Here is an 18,555-nt window from a genome sequence, read left to right on the forward strand (position 1 = left end):
CCTTGGACGTTCCTCCTAGGGTTGATAAGCCTTTCCTATTGGCATTAATCCTGTGGAAATGATAACCATGTTTAGCCATTGCCTTTAATCCTTATGTGAGACTAACTACCTAAATAACCTGAAGTTTAACTTATCGAATCTCTTTCAAACTTAACGCATACCTTCTTATGCGTTCAACAGTTAGAATTTTCTTGAGTTATGTTTCTAGGTCATGCAGCCACAAAATTACCCATGTGCCCATCGCATGTCTCATGCGTTCGTCCAGTCGTGTGCCAACACATGCTCCTCCAGTTGTGTGCCAACACACACTCTAGCACAACCTTGTACTAATTTTCTATTATTTTGAATTAGATTGCCATATCACTAGACACTTTGGCTAACTTTATGTCCAAGTGGACAACTCGGTCAATATGAAGAGCTAAAGCTTGATTCATCATTGAATCGCCATGCAAACTAACAAGCAACTCAAATCAAATCAAGGCCGATACTAAACCCTAAGCTTCAAATGATCAATATATATATATATAAACACGTCCAAAAGCTTTAAGAGGACTAAAACTGAAAATGTTTTATAATTCACTTGATTAATGTAAAAATGAAAACAATTTATATACTAATGGCACAATAATGTATAAACAAAGGAGAAGTTGCCTACTATTTACAAAACAATGGTCTAAACCAATTTACAAATGGAAAATAAAATCCTCAACACACCAAAATTTCCATTACCATATATTCATTACCAGTCTACCAAAAAGAAAAGTAAACAAGGTAAACTAAGGTAATAAACATCAAAATTGCTTGTAATGGAAGGTCAGAGGGTGATAGTGTAATATACCACCATCCACTTTACAGGGCCAACAACCCTTTCTAAACTGAGGATTATCTTTGTCTAGTATAACTGAAATAACAAATAATAATTTTCCCACGGGAAGGGAAAAAAAAAAAAAACCGATGCGGTATTATGAATACTTGATCCAAAAAAATTGTTCTGAACTATATTTTCCATCATGCTAGATTCAGTTATGTATCTGTGGACTTGCTCAATTTCTTCACGGTACCCAAAATCCCATCGAACAGCTTTTTCTTGTCATTTTAATTAGTGTCTGATACAAAAGAATAGCTCTTTTGACGTCTTTGCTTTCTAGCAAAGCTTCCTGTATTTACTTCACTTCTGGGAACTAAACTAGAAAGCTTTGAACTATTTTCAGAACAATCAATCGTCTCGTAGCTATTTTCTGCCTTGTCATTCTTACCGTTTTCTTTGCTGCTATACCATGAATCAAGGATCTGTATTAATGAACTTTCTTCCTCATTAGCTTGTTGTTTCGCTGGCACTTCTGTAGCAGGACAAGACTCTTCATCAGTTACAGTTGATTCATCCTCCGAAAGGACAGGTTCATAACAAAATTTTGGTTGTTTCTCTATTGCATCTGTTGTTTCACTATTCAATGCGGATTCCGCTTTGTTTTCACTGCTACAATCTGTGCATGCTGGACCTAATTCTTCCCACGTGGATTCAAAATCATCATCCTTTCTAGGCAGGTTAGATTCATCATCGGAGTTTGCTACGGTACCAGATGTGTTTTTCTCATAATCACTGAGAAGAGTTGTTTCCAGCTTGGAAACTTTTGGGGCTTTACTGGTAGGAATTATAAAGGTGGACGCTATTGTCACTCCAGGTATTATTTGTAGCAAGGATGCCAACTTAGGGTAACCAAGCTTTTGCAAATTAAGATGATACCCATACTTCTCAAAAAACAGTCTTCTGAAGGCCCCAATATTATATCCTTCTGGGTGATCCCTCAAGATCTCATCCACAAGCTTTTGACAGTCGCCTAATATCTCGCATCTCGTCCTCTCTGCAACCTTGTTTTTAGTCATAGTTGTAGCTTGAGGAATATTTTCATTTTTCTTATCTGAATCTGAATCATGTCCTCGAGATCCCTGGAAGCTGCACTGTGACTCTTTGTTCATAAAGATTGATGTCAATCCACTTGCACGATGCAAAGGTTCTGTGCTAGACCTTTTCCTAGCAATAGAGAGAGTGAGCTTAAAAGGATTTGTTTCAGATGGGAATTCCTCCACCCATTTCTTATCTGATATTAACAATTCCAAGAAGTCGAAGAGATCACTAGTGCTTAAAGATTTAAGAACGGGAGGTCCTCCCACTAGCAGATTTTGAGCTATCTCCGACCTGAAGCAAGTCAGAGCAAAAAAAAAAAAAGGTAAGTACACATTGTAACTCCTATGATATCATTCAAAGGTATAAAACAATTAAACTATAGATTTAAATCTCATTTGGTCCTTAAACTTTCAACTTTATTCTATTTTAGTCCTTAAACTTTTGAAATGCCCATTTTAGTCCCTTTTAACTTTAAAAAAAGGACTATTTTAGCCCTTGCTGTAAAAATTTCTGTTAGTGAATTAAAAAGCAGTGGCATGGTAATATATGAGAGTTGACTAATGTAGCCATCTAGGCAGATGAGTTTGGGCAAAATAATCTTTTTCCATTAGACAATTGATGATAAAGACGCCGTAGGCCATTGCCCATGTTTTGATATTCTGGTATAATCGTCTATGAAAGAACACCTCTCTACTCCTCTCTTACCTGCATTTCCTGAGCTTGCATCACATTTTGACCCATTTAATCCTGACGCCCGAATCTCTTCTCTTCAATTTCATTAACATCATCAATTTAATGGGTCCTATTTTTTCTCCACATTCATCTCCCTCCCACCTTTCTCTAAATTTTCTTTCCTTCTCCCCCTTCTTACTTTTTCAATTCCCTGTTTTCTAATCCATTCTGATTCCTTATCGGCTCTGAGATTCGAAAATTAGTTTCGTTTCCCATTGATTTCACCAATTTGGGGTTTCAAATAGGCGGTCTCCGACAGTTTCATCATCATCTTCATTCCCACCCCTCATCTGCATTCCAAATTAGTTCTGCACTTTATCCTCATTTGAAATTGTTGAAAATGTTGTTTAGCCCTAAGGACATTTTAGTCTTTTTACGTGGTGTCCACAGTCTAGGGTTTCATCCCTTTGGTTATTTATACATGTCCCTGTATTGTGTACTGGGTATTAGAAATTAATAAAAAAAACTCTTATCATGGTTTTTTCTCCTTGGTCTAGGGTTTTCCACGTAACTCTGATGTTTTTCTCTTCTACTCTTACTTTTCAATATGGTATCAGAGCATGGTGATGAGACTGTAGCTGGAATAGAAGAGATTCAGTCGTCAACCCTAGCAGGGGATGAAACTCCAATGGAAAATTCCCAAAGTGCTGAAATTAGGGCTACTGTCGACCAATATTTACGCTCGTTACTTGGACCAATTCAGATCCAGCACACAGGACAGCAGTTGTTCGTCGACCCGACAATCGCACAACCATACAGTGGGGCGGCCGTACAATGGAGCGCTAAGCAATTCCTCCAACCGTCGATCACTCAAGCGGCCGTCGGAGGCCCTCCATCGCAACCGTCGACTTTGCCCGGTCCTTCATCGCAGACGTTTTTTTCTAGACGCTGTTAGCCTTCCAGGTCAAGTTTTCTCTTCCTCTCTGCCCGGTCCTTCGAACCACCCGATCCACCCGAACCAGCCAAACTCGATCCAGCCGAACCCAGTCAAGCAAGCCTTCTTTCCCCACGTTTTTTCCTCTTCAACCGGCTCATCAAGCCACTTTTCCCACGCCAGCAGAAACCAACTTTTCAAGGGTTTATGGGCAAAAACAATCTACAAAGCAGCAACTGACAAATTTGCAGCAGCAGGTTTCTGCACTTGGGACAACCGTTAGATCCACGGCCAATCCATCGACTGACTTTCATCCAGATACATATTTGGGATTTCTGTTATATTTAGAAACTCCAGTAACTACTTACCCTACTTTACCTTTTGCAAACATTATGTCTGGTTCTGTGGGTAATTCTGTAGGAATATCTATCGACGAAAAACTTAATGGCCATAACTATTTTTCTTGGTCGCAATCTGTGAGAATTGCCCTCAAGGGACGCATTCTCGGATACGAAGATATCAAATGGGCTATATTAAACTGGCATGCCCAGTAACCCATGTGTGGTCGGATATCTAACCGGGGAGATACCCAAACCGAACCCTGGGAATCCTCAAGAACGTATATGGAAGAGGGAGGATTCTCCCCTCCGCTCGATTTTAATAAACAGTATGGAACCCCAGATCAGGAAGCCACTCCTTTACTCAGCATCAACTCGGGATATTTGGGAAGTTGTCCAGAAACTATATTCGAAGAGGTTGAATGCTTCACGACTTTATACATTGAGGAAACATGTGCATGAGTGCAAGCAGGGGACTCTTGATGTAACATCCTATTTCAATAAATTATCATTATTGTGGCAAGGATCTGTGTCGGGAAATAATTTGGAATTGCCCAGTCGACGAGGTTCAGTATTCAAAGATTGAGAAGGTTGACACCACGTATATGCTTTTTTGGCTGGCTTAAACTCGAAATTTGATGGTGTTCGGAGCCGAAATTTGGGACAAAGAGCAATGTCGTCCCTGATGGAAGTTTGCTCAGAAGTCATATTAGAAGAGGATCGAACCAGCGCTATGAATGGTACAGCAACCACCGCCTTAGACTCTGCTGCATTTTGAGTCAAGCCATCTGGATTAGAGAATGACAAACAAAATGGAAAGACCCCTCCAATTTGTGAACATTGTAAAAATCCATGGCATACAAAAGACCAATGCTGAAAATTACATGGTTGACCACCAAATGGCAAGCGGCGCTCTCCAAACGATAAATCTAAATCCAATCGAGCCTTCGTTGGTGAAACAGTTGATGGTGCTCCCCAGGTGATCAGCCAGGTGGATCCAGGTATGGTTGGAATCAGCAATATTGTACAATCACTCCCCAATCCTTTAGTTTCTTTGTTGAGGGGGATGAATCCTGGATCCTTGACTCCGGAGCAACTAACCACTTAATTGGATCATCTGATCAATTCCTCTCCTACTATCCAAGCGTTGTAAATGAGAGAATATGAATTGCAGATGGGTCTTTTGCCCCCGTTGCTGGAAAGGGTCACTTATCTTCGATTCAGGGATTGATTTTACAGAATGCTTTACATGTGCCAAAGATATCTTATAATTTGCTATCGGTTAGTAAAATAACCAAATATTTGAACTGCAAAGTTGTTTTCTCACTAGATGTTATTTTATTTCAAGACCTGAGCTCAAGGAAGACGATTGGCACTACCCGACACAACATGGGACTCTATTTCCTCTTCGATGATGCTTCTTCTAGGAGTTTGTCTAGGACTAGTTTATTGTCTTATTTCTAAAACTGATTTTTTATTATGGCACTTTCGGCTTGGACATCCAAACTTTCATTATATGAAATATCTGTTTCCCCACTTATTTCGTAGTGTGAATGTGTCGTCTTTTATCTTGTGATGTTTGTATTCGTGCAAAACAGTACAAATCCTCCTTTACTTCACAACCCTATAAACCTTCCCGACCCTTCCATTTGATACATAGTGACGTTTGGGGTCCGTCTAATGTCACAACTGTGTCGGGAAAATGGTGGTTTGTCACCTTCATAGATGATCACACCCGTCTTACATGGGTGTTTCTTCTTACAGACAAATCTGAAGTGGCGCCGGTATTCCAACAGTTCTATACTACCATCTAAACTCAATTCAATACCAAAATTGTCATTCTTCGGAGTGACAATGGACGAGAATTTATTAATCCGTCCCTCCGTGAGTTTTTAATATCTAAAGGTATTATCCACCAGAATTCTTGTGCCTATACCCCTCAGCAAAATGGGGTGGCTGAGCGAAAAAACCGCCACCTTGTTGAAGTAGCCCGATCTCTCATGATACCTGTTTTCCTACCCTCGTATCTATGGGGAGATGCTGTACTTACTGCAGCTCATCTCGTCAATCGGATGTCCTCCCGTGTGCTCAAATTCCAAACCCCTTTAGAATGTTTTAAAGAGTCATTTTCGTCCATTCGTTCGTCCATTCGTCTTTTCCCAGATGTTCCTCTTCGGGTGTTTGGCTATACTGTTTTTATTCATAATCACGGTCCTAACCGGAGCAAATTTGCTCCTCGGGCCCAAAAATGTGTGTTTGTTGGGTATCACTCCATCAAGGGGGATACAAGTGTTTTCAGCCTTCCTCTCGAAAGTATTTTGTCACTATGGATGTCACCTTTCAAAAGGAAAAACCTTTTTTTTCCCGTTAGTCCTCTTCAAGGCAAGACCACAAATGAAGAGGCTAACGCATCTACCTACTATGTTCCTTTAGATCTGTTTCCAGAGCCTATTCCTGAAACAAATGATCCTGTCCTCCCTACAAAACAAGTATCATGGATAATCTACTACAGGAAGAATCTCCGAGAGGAAATAATTCCCGAAATAGTTCCCCCTGTTGCTCTGTCGGATGGTGTTCGAGAGTCAGAACCAGAACCGACTCAAGGTACCTCTATTTCTGATGATAATGAATGTATTGAAGGTGATGTCGTGACCTCTGACGAAGTCAGGATCGATGGTAGTGGTGAATTGCCAGGAGATACACAGGGAACTGAAAATGTACAACCAGTGGGTACAGATGAACAGGTAGACAAGACCAGTGAGATTGATGCTACCTTGGATTTACCGATTGCCCTACGAAAGGTACGAGGTCGTGCACCAAGCACTCTATGAAAAGCTTCTTGTCCTACAATAACTTGTCTACGAGATTTAAAGCTTTCACTACCAGTCTGGACACCGTGATGATTCCAGGCAATGTGCACAAAGCTCTAGAAGTTCCTGAATGGCGAGCCACAATTATGGAGGAGATGCGGGTCCTTGAGACAAACAGAACGTGGGATCTGGTAGTTCTTCTAAAAGGTCACGGAACAGTAGGATGAAAGTGGGTGTTCACTGTAAAATACAAGTCTGATGAGACTCTCGCTAGATGTAAGGCCAGGTTAGTTGCAAAAGCATTCACTCAGACATATGGGGTAGATTACTCAGAAACCTTCTCACCTATGGCAAAACTTAACATTATTCGTGTTCTTCTCTCCATCGTCGTTAATCAAGACTGACCCTTACACTGGTTGGATGTGAAAAATGCGTTTCTGAATGGTGAGTTGGAAGAAGAGGTCTATATGAACTCACCTCCGGGTTTTGAAGAAAGGTTTGGCAATCAGGTTTGCAAGTTAAAGAAGTCTCTATATGGCCTGAAGCAGTCTCCTAGAGCTTGGTTTGATAGGTTCACTACTTTTATCAAGTCCCTAGGGTTTGTTCAAGGGCATTCTAATCATACCTTGTTCATTAAAAGGTCAACATCAAGGAAAATAGTTGTTCTAATAGTCAATGTTGATGATATTATCCTGTTAGGGGATGATTCAGCTAAGATTGGCAGGTTGAAACAAAGGATGGCAGATGAGTTCGAGATTAAATATCTTGGTGACTTGAGATATTTCCTAGACATGGAGGTAGCAAGATCAAAGGAAAGGATCTCAATGTCTCAGAGAAAATATACACTAGACTTGTTGAGAGAAACTGAAATGACAGGGTGCAAACCTGCAAATACGCCGGTAGAAGTCAATAGCAATCTGGTAGAATCAGTAGATGATGTTCTGATTAACAAGGAAAGATATCAACGGCTTATGGGGAAACTGATCTATCTTTCGCATACCAGACCTGATATATCGTATGCAATTAGTTTGATCAGTCAGTTTATGCAGGCTCCTTATAAAACACATATGGAGGCAGTTATGCGGATTCTGAGATATCTGAAGTCTACGCCTGGAAAAGGCTTGGTATTTAGAAAACATGACAAAAGATGCATTGAGGCTTACACAGATTCAGACTAGGCTGGTTCTATTACTAAAAGGAAGTCTACCTCTGGATATTGTACTTTTGTGTGGGAAAATTTAGTTACCTGGCAGAGTAAGAAGCAAGGTGTCGTGGCTAGAAGCAGTGCCGAAGCAGAGTATAGAGCTATGAGCCTTGGTATTTGTGAAGAACTTTGGTTGAAAAAGATTCTAGTAGATCTCCATCAGGAGAGTCATGACCCGATGAGACTTTATTGTGATAATAAGGTTGTCATTAATATTGCTAACAATCATGTTCAACATGACAGAACCAAACATGTTGAGATCGACCAACACTTCATCAAAGAGAAACTAGATAACGGTAGTATCTGCATTCCTTATGTTCCGTCCAGTCAACAGATTGCGGATGTCCTCACCAAAGGGTTATCGAGACAGACATTTGACACCTGTGTTAGCAAGTTGGGTCTCATTGATACCTACGGCCCAACTTGAGGGGGACTGTTGAAAATGTTGTTTAGCCCTAAGGGCATTTTAGTCTTTTTACGTGGTGTCTACAGTCTAGGATTTCATCCCTTTGGTTATTTATACTTGTCCATGTATTATGTACTGTGTATCAGAAATTAATAAAAAACTCTTATCGTAGTTTTTTCTCCTTGGTCTAAGGTTTTCCACGTGACTCTAGTGTTTTATAAGTTCAGGGACCAAATGAGATTTCAACCTAAATTATATAATGCTAAATTTGGAGAAGTTAAAATAACTGGCCATTAGGGGAAAAAACCAAACAAGCCAAAATGGGCATGGCACCCAACAGTTCATTACTGACGATGTAAAGAATATATGGATATATAAAAAGAAAGAATATCAAACCTGGTTTTTGAACGCGAAATAATCTCAACTCCTTTAGGTGTTTCCATAAAGGATTTCATGTCTTGCCAAAAAGAATTGCTGGAAAAAAGATGATGTTTCCCAGATTGATTCTTTAACTGGTTTTGTTCACAACAATGCTCACTGGTTTCATCGTTCTCAGTTTTCTTTCCCCAAAACTTGAGCCAATTTCTAATGCTACCAAATAGTCCTAGATTAGAACTAGATTTATCATCGTGTGCATTAGCAACTATGACTGTTTTCTGAAGCTTAGCAGACTCGAGATCAGGTGAATTTGAAACTTGATGCACTGAATTAGCATCTTCACTCATTGGCATAGCAGTTCTTCCATCAGTTTTTGCCTCCCCAGGGCTGTCCCTAGAATAAGTTGCAACAAGGCCACTACAACTTTTCTGCTTCGAAGTATCATTTGATGTAGAACATTTTTCAGAAATACAATGACTTCCATTTTTAGAATTAGTGTCATTATTGCCTAAAAGCCTTCTCCATATTCTACTCAAAAAACTTGTCTTGGCCTTAGAATGCCGTTCAATTGAAAGAGTCATATTACTGTTTCCTTCAAATTTACTGGTTTGCTTTGAATCTTCTATAACATGTGGCTCCGAAACCGGGCATCTTGATGATTCCCCTTCCATGGCTAGACTAATAGGCTTACCAAATTTGGAAGATGGTTTCACCTTCAATGGTTTGTCTTGGGCATTGGATGGAAGGACTGGTACACACGTCGATTCTGTTGAGGAAACATTATTATTTAACTTCGCTATCAGATTAGGGTCCTGCTTTTCAGTGCCATTAACAGATGTACCTCTACTGGACCCTAATGGTTCTTTGGGCCGCTTTGGAGTGACCATACAGGCAATAAATTGGCCATCATCATTTGTTTGAAGCTTTAAAATGTGTGGCATTGACAAAAGAAAGCGAGAAAACTTTTTGTAACCATAAAAGTCCCTATCCATAGATATAGGACTCTTTCCCAACTCTGAGCGGAGTTCTGTAATGAGGAGTCCTTTGGGATACAATTTCAAAATGTTATGTATTTGCCTAATGACTGTATTTGGAATGGGACGAGGCTTAGGATCTGCACTGGGCTCAAAAACCTCCTCAGTTCGTAAAGAAGATGGTTGCTCATTATCTGGAAATGGGTTTTCAAGAGAAACCTTATAATGGCCGTACCAAGAACTGTAGGGAGCATCCGGTGGTTGATTAAAATGCCTTCCAACTAGATTTTCCCCTCTAATCAAAGCATGCCAATGCCACATGATGCTTGCAGCACTGCATAAAACACCAGGAGCACTTTCAGGGCTTGCTAGCAACACATTGTAATTATTCATTCTTAAACGATGCAAAATGCTGGCAAAGTCCCTGTCACCAGAAATTAGAAAAAGATGTGCTGGTGGAGGGTTTTGAGAAACCCAGTACATAAGATCTACAAGAAGAGACCTATCAGCACTGTTTTTACCACCTACATTAGAAAAATATTACAAGGTGAAGTTTTTCTGAAAAGTTTACCAAGAACAAATAAATTACAAATCTATATGTAAGTTCCATTACATTAATCACTAGAACAAATCTGAAAAAACACTTTGCCACAGCCACTCATCGGTTACCCCAATCAATCTAACTATTTCTTGATTGGTTGATTTACAATTCTCTGAAGATTCCACATAAGCATTTTTATCCATCCCAGATAACCTCATTATTTAGAGCAATCCATGTAACCATAATGTTAAGCACTCAAGTGTAAGTTATTCGAGTATATATGCTTAGATAGGCAACATATTTAACTTCATACATACTACCAATCCAACTCGTATTGCCAACTCAGCATCCTTATATAGCTTTGCAGCACCAAATTGAGCAGACATTAATCAAGAACTAAATAGTATCGTTATCTACAATTATACAATTAAGAATAAATTAAGTTACAGCATCTCAATCATACAAAAGAATATGAGAAGATTAGGAAACCTCTCCCACGCTTAAGCAAAATATAAAACTTCCAATAAGATACTATCATAGAGATATGGACCAGTTTCCACTCCAAACAATCGATCAATTGAAATTGGTTTTAAAATATATGAACACAAAAAACCCAAAAGCACTATTTTTACTCAGTAAACAGAAAGTGATAAATTTGAACAGAGAAAGCCACAACTAACCATGAGGAATGTGGGTCAGGCTAATTCCAGTAGAAGAGAGAGCCTCCTGGTTCGCCCTGGAGAGCTGTAAAACGTCACCAAAAGCAGTAATCTGAACAGGACCTTTGATGCCATTGGCCCTTACAGCCGCAGTGATTAAATGAGCGACCTTAAAGACGTTGATACCAGCAGGAATGTTGCAATTCTCGAAGTCCCACCATACCGAAACTCTCACATTTCGAGACTCCTCGTCGTGGCACCTCGAATAAGTTGATAATTGAGAAAAGTGAAGAAGTAGAGCGCGTGTTGGAAAAGAAATAGAGGAGGAGGAAGAAGAAGAAGAACAGAGAGAGGAAAGTGAGGATAAGAGCCTCATGATAGGCGGATTGAGAATACGAAAACAATAGTGGGTTTAAGAATTAGGGTTTCAGAGAGATGGGTAATGCTTAATAGAGGTTTAAGAGCCAAAGGTCCTCAACTCCTTGTAGCAGATTTTGAGCAATCTCTAACTTGAAGAAAAATTATAAAATTTAAACCTTACAGTAACGTACAAGTCAAGCAGTAGTCAGTGCATCAACATTTTCAAACAATGATCAAATTGCTTGGAATCATCAACGTTTCTAATTCTCAAGAATGAATGCAGATAGCGTTGCAGGTGAACATACAGAGCATAGCAAATGGAAGTAAAATTAAGTATAGAACAGAATGAAGCAGGAACATATGGCAGAGATCGGCGGCGAACGACTTTGGGTTGGAGGAGAACGGCCGCGAACGGCGAGGGCGGCACCAGGAGACGACGAAAAAGGGCTCAAGGAACTGGAGGGAAAGGACTTAAACCCTACATATTTTTGGGCCAAAAGAAAAACCCTACATACTTAAAACCGGTTCGGTTCGTTTGAACCAAAAAATGTCCAATAGGACTAACTCCTCACCTCAATTTTTGACAGATACCTGGGTTCAAACTAGGGTCTTACTTTAGTTTGGTGTGTGGTGATGGGAGAATTAAAAACAAAATCGAGTAAATTCTGATAAATAAATAAATAAACAATAAGATTGAGGTATGGGCATAGGTATTTTGCTAAATAAGGTAACTCAAATTTTTTTTTTTTCAGCGTGTATTGTATTTCTTTATATCAAATATCGGTGAAACAAATATTCTCTAGCTTGTCCCCTCTGGATACATTATAGCCACCGAAAGGTGCTTTCATATTTCACTTAATTCGGGCTCGTTTTACGATTTTACGTGTTTATTCTACGATTTTGTAGGTATTGAGCATCTAGAGGGTAGAATTGACCAGTGGAGTTGAAACCAGATCAAAACAACCACAACGGAGCTCCAGAAGCATTAACAAACAAAAGATGGAAAATTACAAAAATGTCCTTGGGCAGCGCAGTACAGCGCCATAGTTCTACGCGTAGTGCCAAAACTAGAGCCTAAGTAAAGGTGAGAGTGTCACAACGCTATGACACGGTGTAATAGACAGAACACTCAATTATCGGTAGCATTGCAACGTTGTCCTGTAATACTGCGTGCTATGAACTATCATGGACGAAGATGCGCGCTGCAGCACCATGACATTGTGATAAAAATTATAAATATGCATTCGATTTTAGGTCAAATTATTTTGTCGGGCTTCAGCCTTACTGCACTTTTCCTCTATTTCTCTGTAATTTTCATTATGTTATTTACTTTTGAGTTTATCAACGGACATGAGGAGATTATCCAACATCATAAGTGGCTAAGGTACTGAATGAATCGAATTCCTCAGTAGAAGCATGCGAATGTGTGTGCCCTTGAAATTCGTTTTGAAAATTCTTGAAAATTAGAGGGGAAAAATAGAATGGGATAACATAAATTTACAACATGCTTTATAGGGAAGAAGACATACTCTTGAAGATCTTCTCCAATGCTTTCCTCTACATGAACTCCTTGACGACTTTCTTCAAGAATATCTTCTTCGTAATCTCATGAACAACCACGAACAAGGACACTACCACTTGCAAACCTTGCTATTCTCCGGACAGAATTAGGATTGTGGAATCCTTTAGAAGGAGAGAATTTTACAGACCAACGTTTCTGTAAAAGTGTGTTGAGAGAGATCTTGGATTTTTGTAAAGATAATTTTGCAAAAAAACACAAGATCAACCATTATGTTCTCTCTACCACTCTGCAAAAAAACTTCCTGTAACCCTAAGTGGGAGCGATAGATGGATGGGGAGTTACAACTCCCTCCCACCATTACAGGGAGTTATTCTAATTTTCTATTATTTAAATAATATATTAAATCCAATTTAATAATATTAATTAATTATAAATTGAATAATCATATATTTAGTTTAATTTGAATAATATTCAAATAATATCCTCTTACATAACCTATAATTTTAATATGAATCTTATTCATATTAATTATAATCTATAGTTTTAATATGTAACATCCCAAATTTAGTAATTTCTTTTAACTGAGGGCGTTTTTGAAATTTTGGACATTGAATGTAATTGCAGGAATTTAATTATTGATGTTGGAAATTATTTATGTTGGAAATGAATGGCAGGAGTTAATTCTTTTTTAAAGGAATGGAATTTTGAAGAATTTATGTGGATTAAGAAAAGAATAAAATAAAATAAAATATATTTTATTTTTTTATTTTTTTATTATTCTTTCCTTTTCTGTTCTCCTTCTTTTTCTTTTCTCCCTCCCTTCCCCTCTTCTTCCTTGCGCAGGCACCCCCTGTGAAAAAAAAAACCCCGTGCCTCAGCCGTTCAACACTATTCCACCTGCCTCGCGTCACTTCGACTTGCAAACCGCCAGATCTGTTTTCAATCAGCCATTAATGCCAGCTGAAGCTCTGTCGTTCGCCACCCCAATCGATCGTGCGACCAGCCATCGCGCCTAGCCCAGACGTCCGCCGCTAGTGCTCGACCCACACTCTTCTTCTCTCTTTCTCACCGCTGACTGCAACCAAGCCACCGTTAAGAGTACCTACCATCGGTCGCGTTCTGCTCAGGCACCATCCGATCTGCTGCCGTCGGCCATTTACTCATCGGCGCTGCGTGTCACGGTCATGCTTGTCCAGGGCTTGTTGCCCATGGCCGCATGCCCGATCCAACCCCCTTCTAGCATACTTTCATATCTTGTGTTGTATTAGCTTAGTTAGCTTGCTTTTTTTACATTTTCATTGTAAGTGACCACTCGCCCTTTTGCATATGCAAGGGCACCAGTTGGCTTTTTGTTCAGAATGCACTATATGGGGATAAGACTAACCATCACTTCCTCATACCCGGAGTAGTACTCTATAAAGCTGTCGTTGTTGCTTATTGCTTTCTAGTCTACTACAATCTTTCTTTCTTTATTCACACTCACAAAAACTTCTTACGAAAACCTTTTTTCCAAACTCATTTTCCCTAAAACGGGGGTGGAGGTTACGAGAGGCACTCGTGTGTCATCGACAATCCGTATTCGAGTTGGCTGACTTGTTCGTGAGCGGGAACAAGTGCCGCACAATCGCTAAGAGAAGCTTCCGAAAGAGCGATTGTGACAGTTGGTATCAGAGCCAGGTAGGCTCACAGAGGGAAGATCAGTGATCATGTCAGCGACGAAGAACCTGAACAAGTCCCATGTGGATAGGTTGGTAGAGAGGGAAGAGCAAATGCTCTACCTGAGAGAGGTCCCAGATAATGTCGGTTTCCTAAAGACTCGGCTACAAGAAGTTGCTGAGAAAGCCGATGGAATTGATGCGGTAGTAGGCCGCCTAGACGGATTACCCGTCAGAGAATTGATGATGAGGGTAGAGACCCTCGAGACCAAAACAGCACAGTCTGGCAGCTTTGAACGAGGCGATAGCTCATCGGGCTCTGTTGCCTACATAGAGGAGCGTGTCGAAGAGCTGGACGGCTCCCAAAAAGCAATACTTCAGATGGTAACTGATTTGTCTGAAGACTTTTGGTCGGCCCTTGACGTCGTCAGAGCCGAGATAGCAGATGCGAGTGCTAGGGTGAATCTCACCATCCGAGCGGTAGAGAACCAAGCCCCATCTGGGGGAGCAATGGTAGTAAGCAGAATAAAAATCCCAGAACCGAAACCCTTCTGTGGGGTGCGAGAAGCGAAAGCCCTGGAAAATTTTATCTTCGACCTTGAGCAATACTTCAAGGCGACGAACACAGTGACTGAAGAGTCGAAAGTCACACTAGCAACGATGCATCTAGCTGAAGATGCAAAACTGTGGTGGAGATCACGATTTACAGACATACAGGAAGAACGATGCACTATTGATACTTGAGATAGATTGAAACAAGAACTTCGCTCGCAGTTTTTCACTGAAAATGTCGAGATCTTGGCTCGACGAAAACTCCGAGAGCTGAAGCAAACAGGTAACATCAGGGACTACGTAAAACAGTTTGCAGGACTCATGTTGGACATACGAGATATGTCTGAAAAAGACAAGGTCTTTTGCTTTGTTGAAGGGCTGAAACCATGGGTGAAATCAAAACTATATGAACAGAGAGTACAGGATCTCCCCTCTGCCTATGCGGCAGCTGAACGGCTATAAGACCTTAGCACTGACTCACAAGATGTGAGGAAGCAGTCAACTTCCTCAAATGGGGGAAACAGAAACAGCCGTTCCAGTCCTCCCAGACCTGGGGGGAGGAGACAAGAACACAGGGGGGACCGTAAATCATCCCAACCGAGATCAGGAAACAACTGGCGGGGGTCGCCGCAATAGCATAACAATTACAATCGCCCCCTGTCTTGTTTCATATGTAGAGGGCCACACAGGGCGGACGAATGTCCAAATCGAACTGCGTTCAATGCTTTTCAAGCCACGTTAGCCTCTACCTCCAAAGACAAGGTTGAACTGGAGGAGACGGTAATCGAGCCAGCTGCAGAAATTGAGAATCCTAGGATGGGGGCATTGAAATTCTTATCTGCGCTCCAGAAGAAAATGGGAAAGGCGACGGAGCCACTAGAGAAAGGACTCATGTATGTAGACGCTTGGGTCAACCAAAGATCGGTCAAGAACACTATGGTTGACTCCGGGGCCACCCATAACTTCATGGCTGAAACGGAAGCTCGCTGCCTAAATTTGACTTGGGAAAGAGATGTAGGGAAGATGAAAGCTGTGAATTCCGCAGCCCTACTGATTACGGGGATAGCGAAGAGAACTCCGGTGAAGTTAGGAGACTGGAAGGGCTTCGTTGACTGCGTGATTGTCAAGATGGATGATTTCGACGTGGTATTGGGGATGGAATTCCTACTTGAACATGAAGTCATACCAATGCCCCTCGCCAAATGTCTAGTCATTACCGGATCTACACCCACCATAGTCCAAGCCAGTATCAAGTAGCCAAATGGAGTGAGAATGATCTCAGCCCTCCAATTGAAGAGAGGCCTGGCCCACGACGAACCCACGTTCATGGCCATCCCGATAGAATCAGTTGAGTCCACTGAAGAGGAGATCCCCCAAGACGTTCTATTTGTCTTGGAAGAGTATCGGGATGTTATGCCGAAAAGCTTGCCCAAGTTCTTACCCCCACGAAAGAGGATTGACCATGAGATTGAGTTGTTACCAGGGGCAAAGCCGCCTGCTAAGAATGCATATCGGATGGCCCCGCCAGAATTGGCCGAACTCCGGAAATAGTTAGACGAGTTGTTAGATGTAGGATTTATCAGACCGGCGAAGGCCCCTTACGGAGCCCAGTACTATTCTAGAAGAAGAAGGATGGGAGCCTCCGGTTGTGCATCGACTATCGGGCCATGAATAAGCTCACAGTCCGCAACAAATATCCCCTTCCTATCATTATTGACTTATTTGATCAGCTTCACGGTGCTAAGTATTTCTCGAAGCTGGACCTACGGTCTAGATATTATCAAGTCTGAATTGCTGAAGAAGACGAACCTAAGATGACCTGTGTCATGAGATATGAAGCCTTCGAATTCCTTGTGATGCCCTTTGGCCTCACCAATGCTCCAGCAACTTTCTGTACCTTAATGAACCAAGTGTTTCACGAATACCTCGACAAATTCGTCATAGTGTATCTTGATGACATTGTGGTCTATAGTGCCTCGCTAGAGGACCATCGACATCACCTCCAATTAGTCTTCGAAAAGCTGAGGAAAAATCAGTTGTATGTAAAGAGAGAGAAGTGCTCCTTTGCCCAAGAGCGCATAAATTTCCTCTGCCACGTGATTGAGTGTGGTCGGATTGGTATGGAAGAGGGCAAGGTGGCCGCGATTAGAGACTGGAGGGTACCATCATCCGTGACCGAACTACGATCCTTCCTCGAACTAGCTAACTACTATAGGTGGTTCATAGAAGGATTCTCGAGAAGAACAGGGCCATTAACCGAACTGTTGAAGAAAGATAGCCAATGGAGCTGGACTCTTGAATGTCAAGCCGCCTTTGAGGGCTTGAAGAAAGTGATGATTGAGGGGCCAGTCCTCGGAATTGCCGACGTGACCAAGACATTTGAAGTAGAGACTGATGCTTCTGACTTCGCGTTGGGTGATCTCCTCCTCCAAGACGAACACCCCATCGCGTATGAGAGTAGGAAACTAAATGATGCCGAACGGAGGTATGCCGCCTCCGAGAAAGAGATGTTAGTAGTAGTTCACTACTTGAGGGCCTGGAGACAGTATTTTATGGGGGTCAAGTTCGTGGTCAAGACCGACAACAACTCCATTTGTCACTTCTTCAACCAATCGAAGTTGTCGTCGAAACAGACACGGTGGCAGGAGTGTCTAGCGGAGTTCGACTTCCAATTCGAACATGGACTGGGGAAAAGTAACCAAGCGGCTGATGCTCTTAGCCGAAAGAGCGAACATGCGGCCCTGTGCATGTTCGCCCGCCTACAAGCAAGTGCGTTGAGTGCAACAGTACGAGAAACTGTCAAAACTCACTTGACAAACGACACAGCGGCGCAGGCCATCCTACAGTTGGCCAAAGAGGGGAAGACACGCCAGTTTTGGGTGGAAGATGATCTACTATACACCAAGGGCAATCGCCTCTACATCCCCATATCCGGGGAGTTATGAAGGTCGCTGATGAAGGAGTGTCACGACACACCGTGGGTAGGACATAATGGTTGGCAGAGGACTTATGTCCTTCTAAAACAAGGCTACTATTGGCCAAGCCTTCGAGACGATGTCATGCAATTTACCAAGACTTTCCTTGTCTGCCAACAAGATAAGGTCGAAAGGGCGAAATTAGCGGGTCTGCTAGAACCCCTACCTATGCCCTCTAGACCATGGGAGAGCGTGTCTCTCGACTTCATCACCCATTTGCCCAAGGTGGAGAGTTCGAATCGATCCTTGTTATCATCGACCGGTTCTCAAAATATGCCACTTTCGTCCTAACGCCGAAAATGTGCACAGCCGTGATGACTGCCCAGCTATTCTTCAAATACATCGTGAAATTATGGGGCATCCCCGCGAGCATTGTTAGTGATCGGGACAGAAGATTCACTGGGACATTCTGGACAGAATTGTTCAAAATATTGGGGTCAACACTGAATATCTCCTCTAGCTATCATCCTCAAACTGACGGCCAGACGAAACGCTTCAACAGTATACTCGAGGAATATCTGCGTCACTTTATCGACGCTAGGCAGAAGAACTGGGTCCAGTTGTTAGATGTGGCTCAGTTCAGCTTCAATAGCCAGCAGAGTTCTGCGACAAAAAAAACGCCCTTCGAAGTGGTGTGCGGTAAACAGCCACTCATGCCACACTTGGTGG

General features: G+C 41.6%; 1 protein-coding gene across 2 annotated transcripts; it reads right to left on the minus strand.

Annotated features, from left to right (window-relative positions):
* Positions 1–772: 772 nt before the first annotated feature.
* On the minus strand, positions 773–11,662 carry LOC120088487 (uncharacterized). 2 transcript variants are annotated; one of them, XM_039045827.2, is made up of 3 exons: positions 10,844–11,662; positions 8,667–10,146; positions 773–2,197 (listed from the first exon to the last, which is right to left on the minus strand). In XM_039045827.2, the coding sequence occupies exons 1-3, from the start codon at positions 11,196–11,198 to the stop codon at positions 1,096–1,098; spliced, it is 2,937 nt and encodes a 978-aa protein (XP_038901755.2). In that variant the 5' UTR covers positions 11,199–11,662; the 3' UTR covers positions 773–1,095. The 2 variants fall into 2 exon arrangements, with proteins under 2 accessions (XP_038901755.2, XP_038901756.2); XM_039045828.2 differs by having other exon boundaries at positions 8,667–9,956; positions 10,844–11,628.
* Positions 11,663–18,555: the final 6,893 nt, after the last annotated feature.

Source organism: Benincasa hispida, chromosome 10 (assembly GCF_027475165.1).
Source record: "Benincasa hispida cultivar pf3 chromosome 10, pf3_genome.v1.1, whole genome shotgun sequence".
NCBI classification, from domain to species: Eukaryota; Viridiplantae; Streptophyta; class Magnoliopsida; order Cucurbitales; family Cucurbitaceae; genus Benincasa; species Benincasa hispida.

Coding starts and splice junctions, on each gene's coding strand:
- LOC120088487 (XM_039045827.2), bottom strand. CDS start 11,198: ATGAGGCTCTTATCCTCACTTTCCTCTCTCTGTTCTTCTTCTTCTTCC. Junction 10,147..10,843: donor CCTGACCCACATTCCTCATG/GTTAGTTGTGGC, acceptor TTTCTAATGTAG/GTGGTAAAAACAGTGCTGAT. Junction 2,198..8,666: donor ATTTCGCGTTCAAAAACCAG/GTTTGATATTCT, acceptor GACTTGCTTCAG/GTCGGAGATAGCTCAAAATC.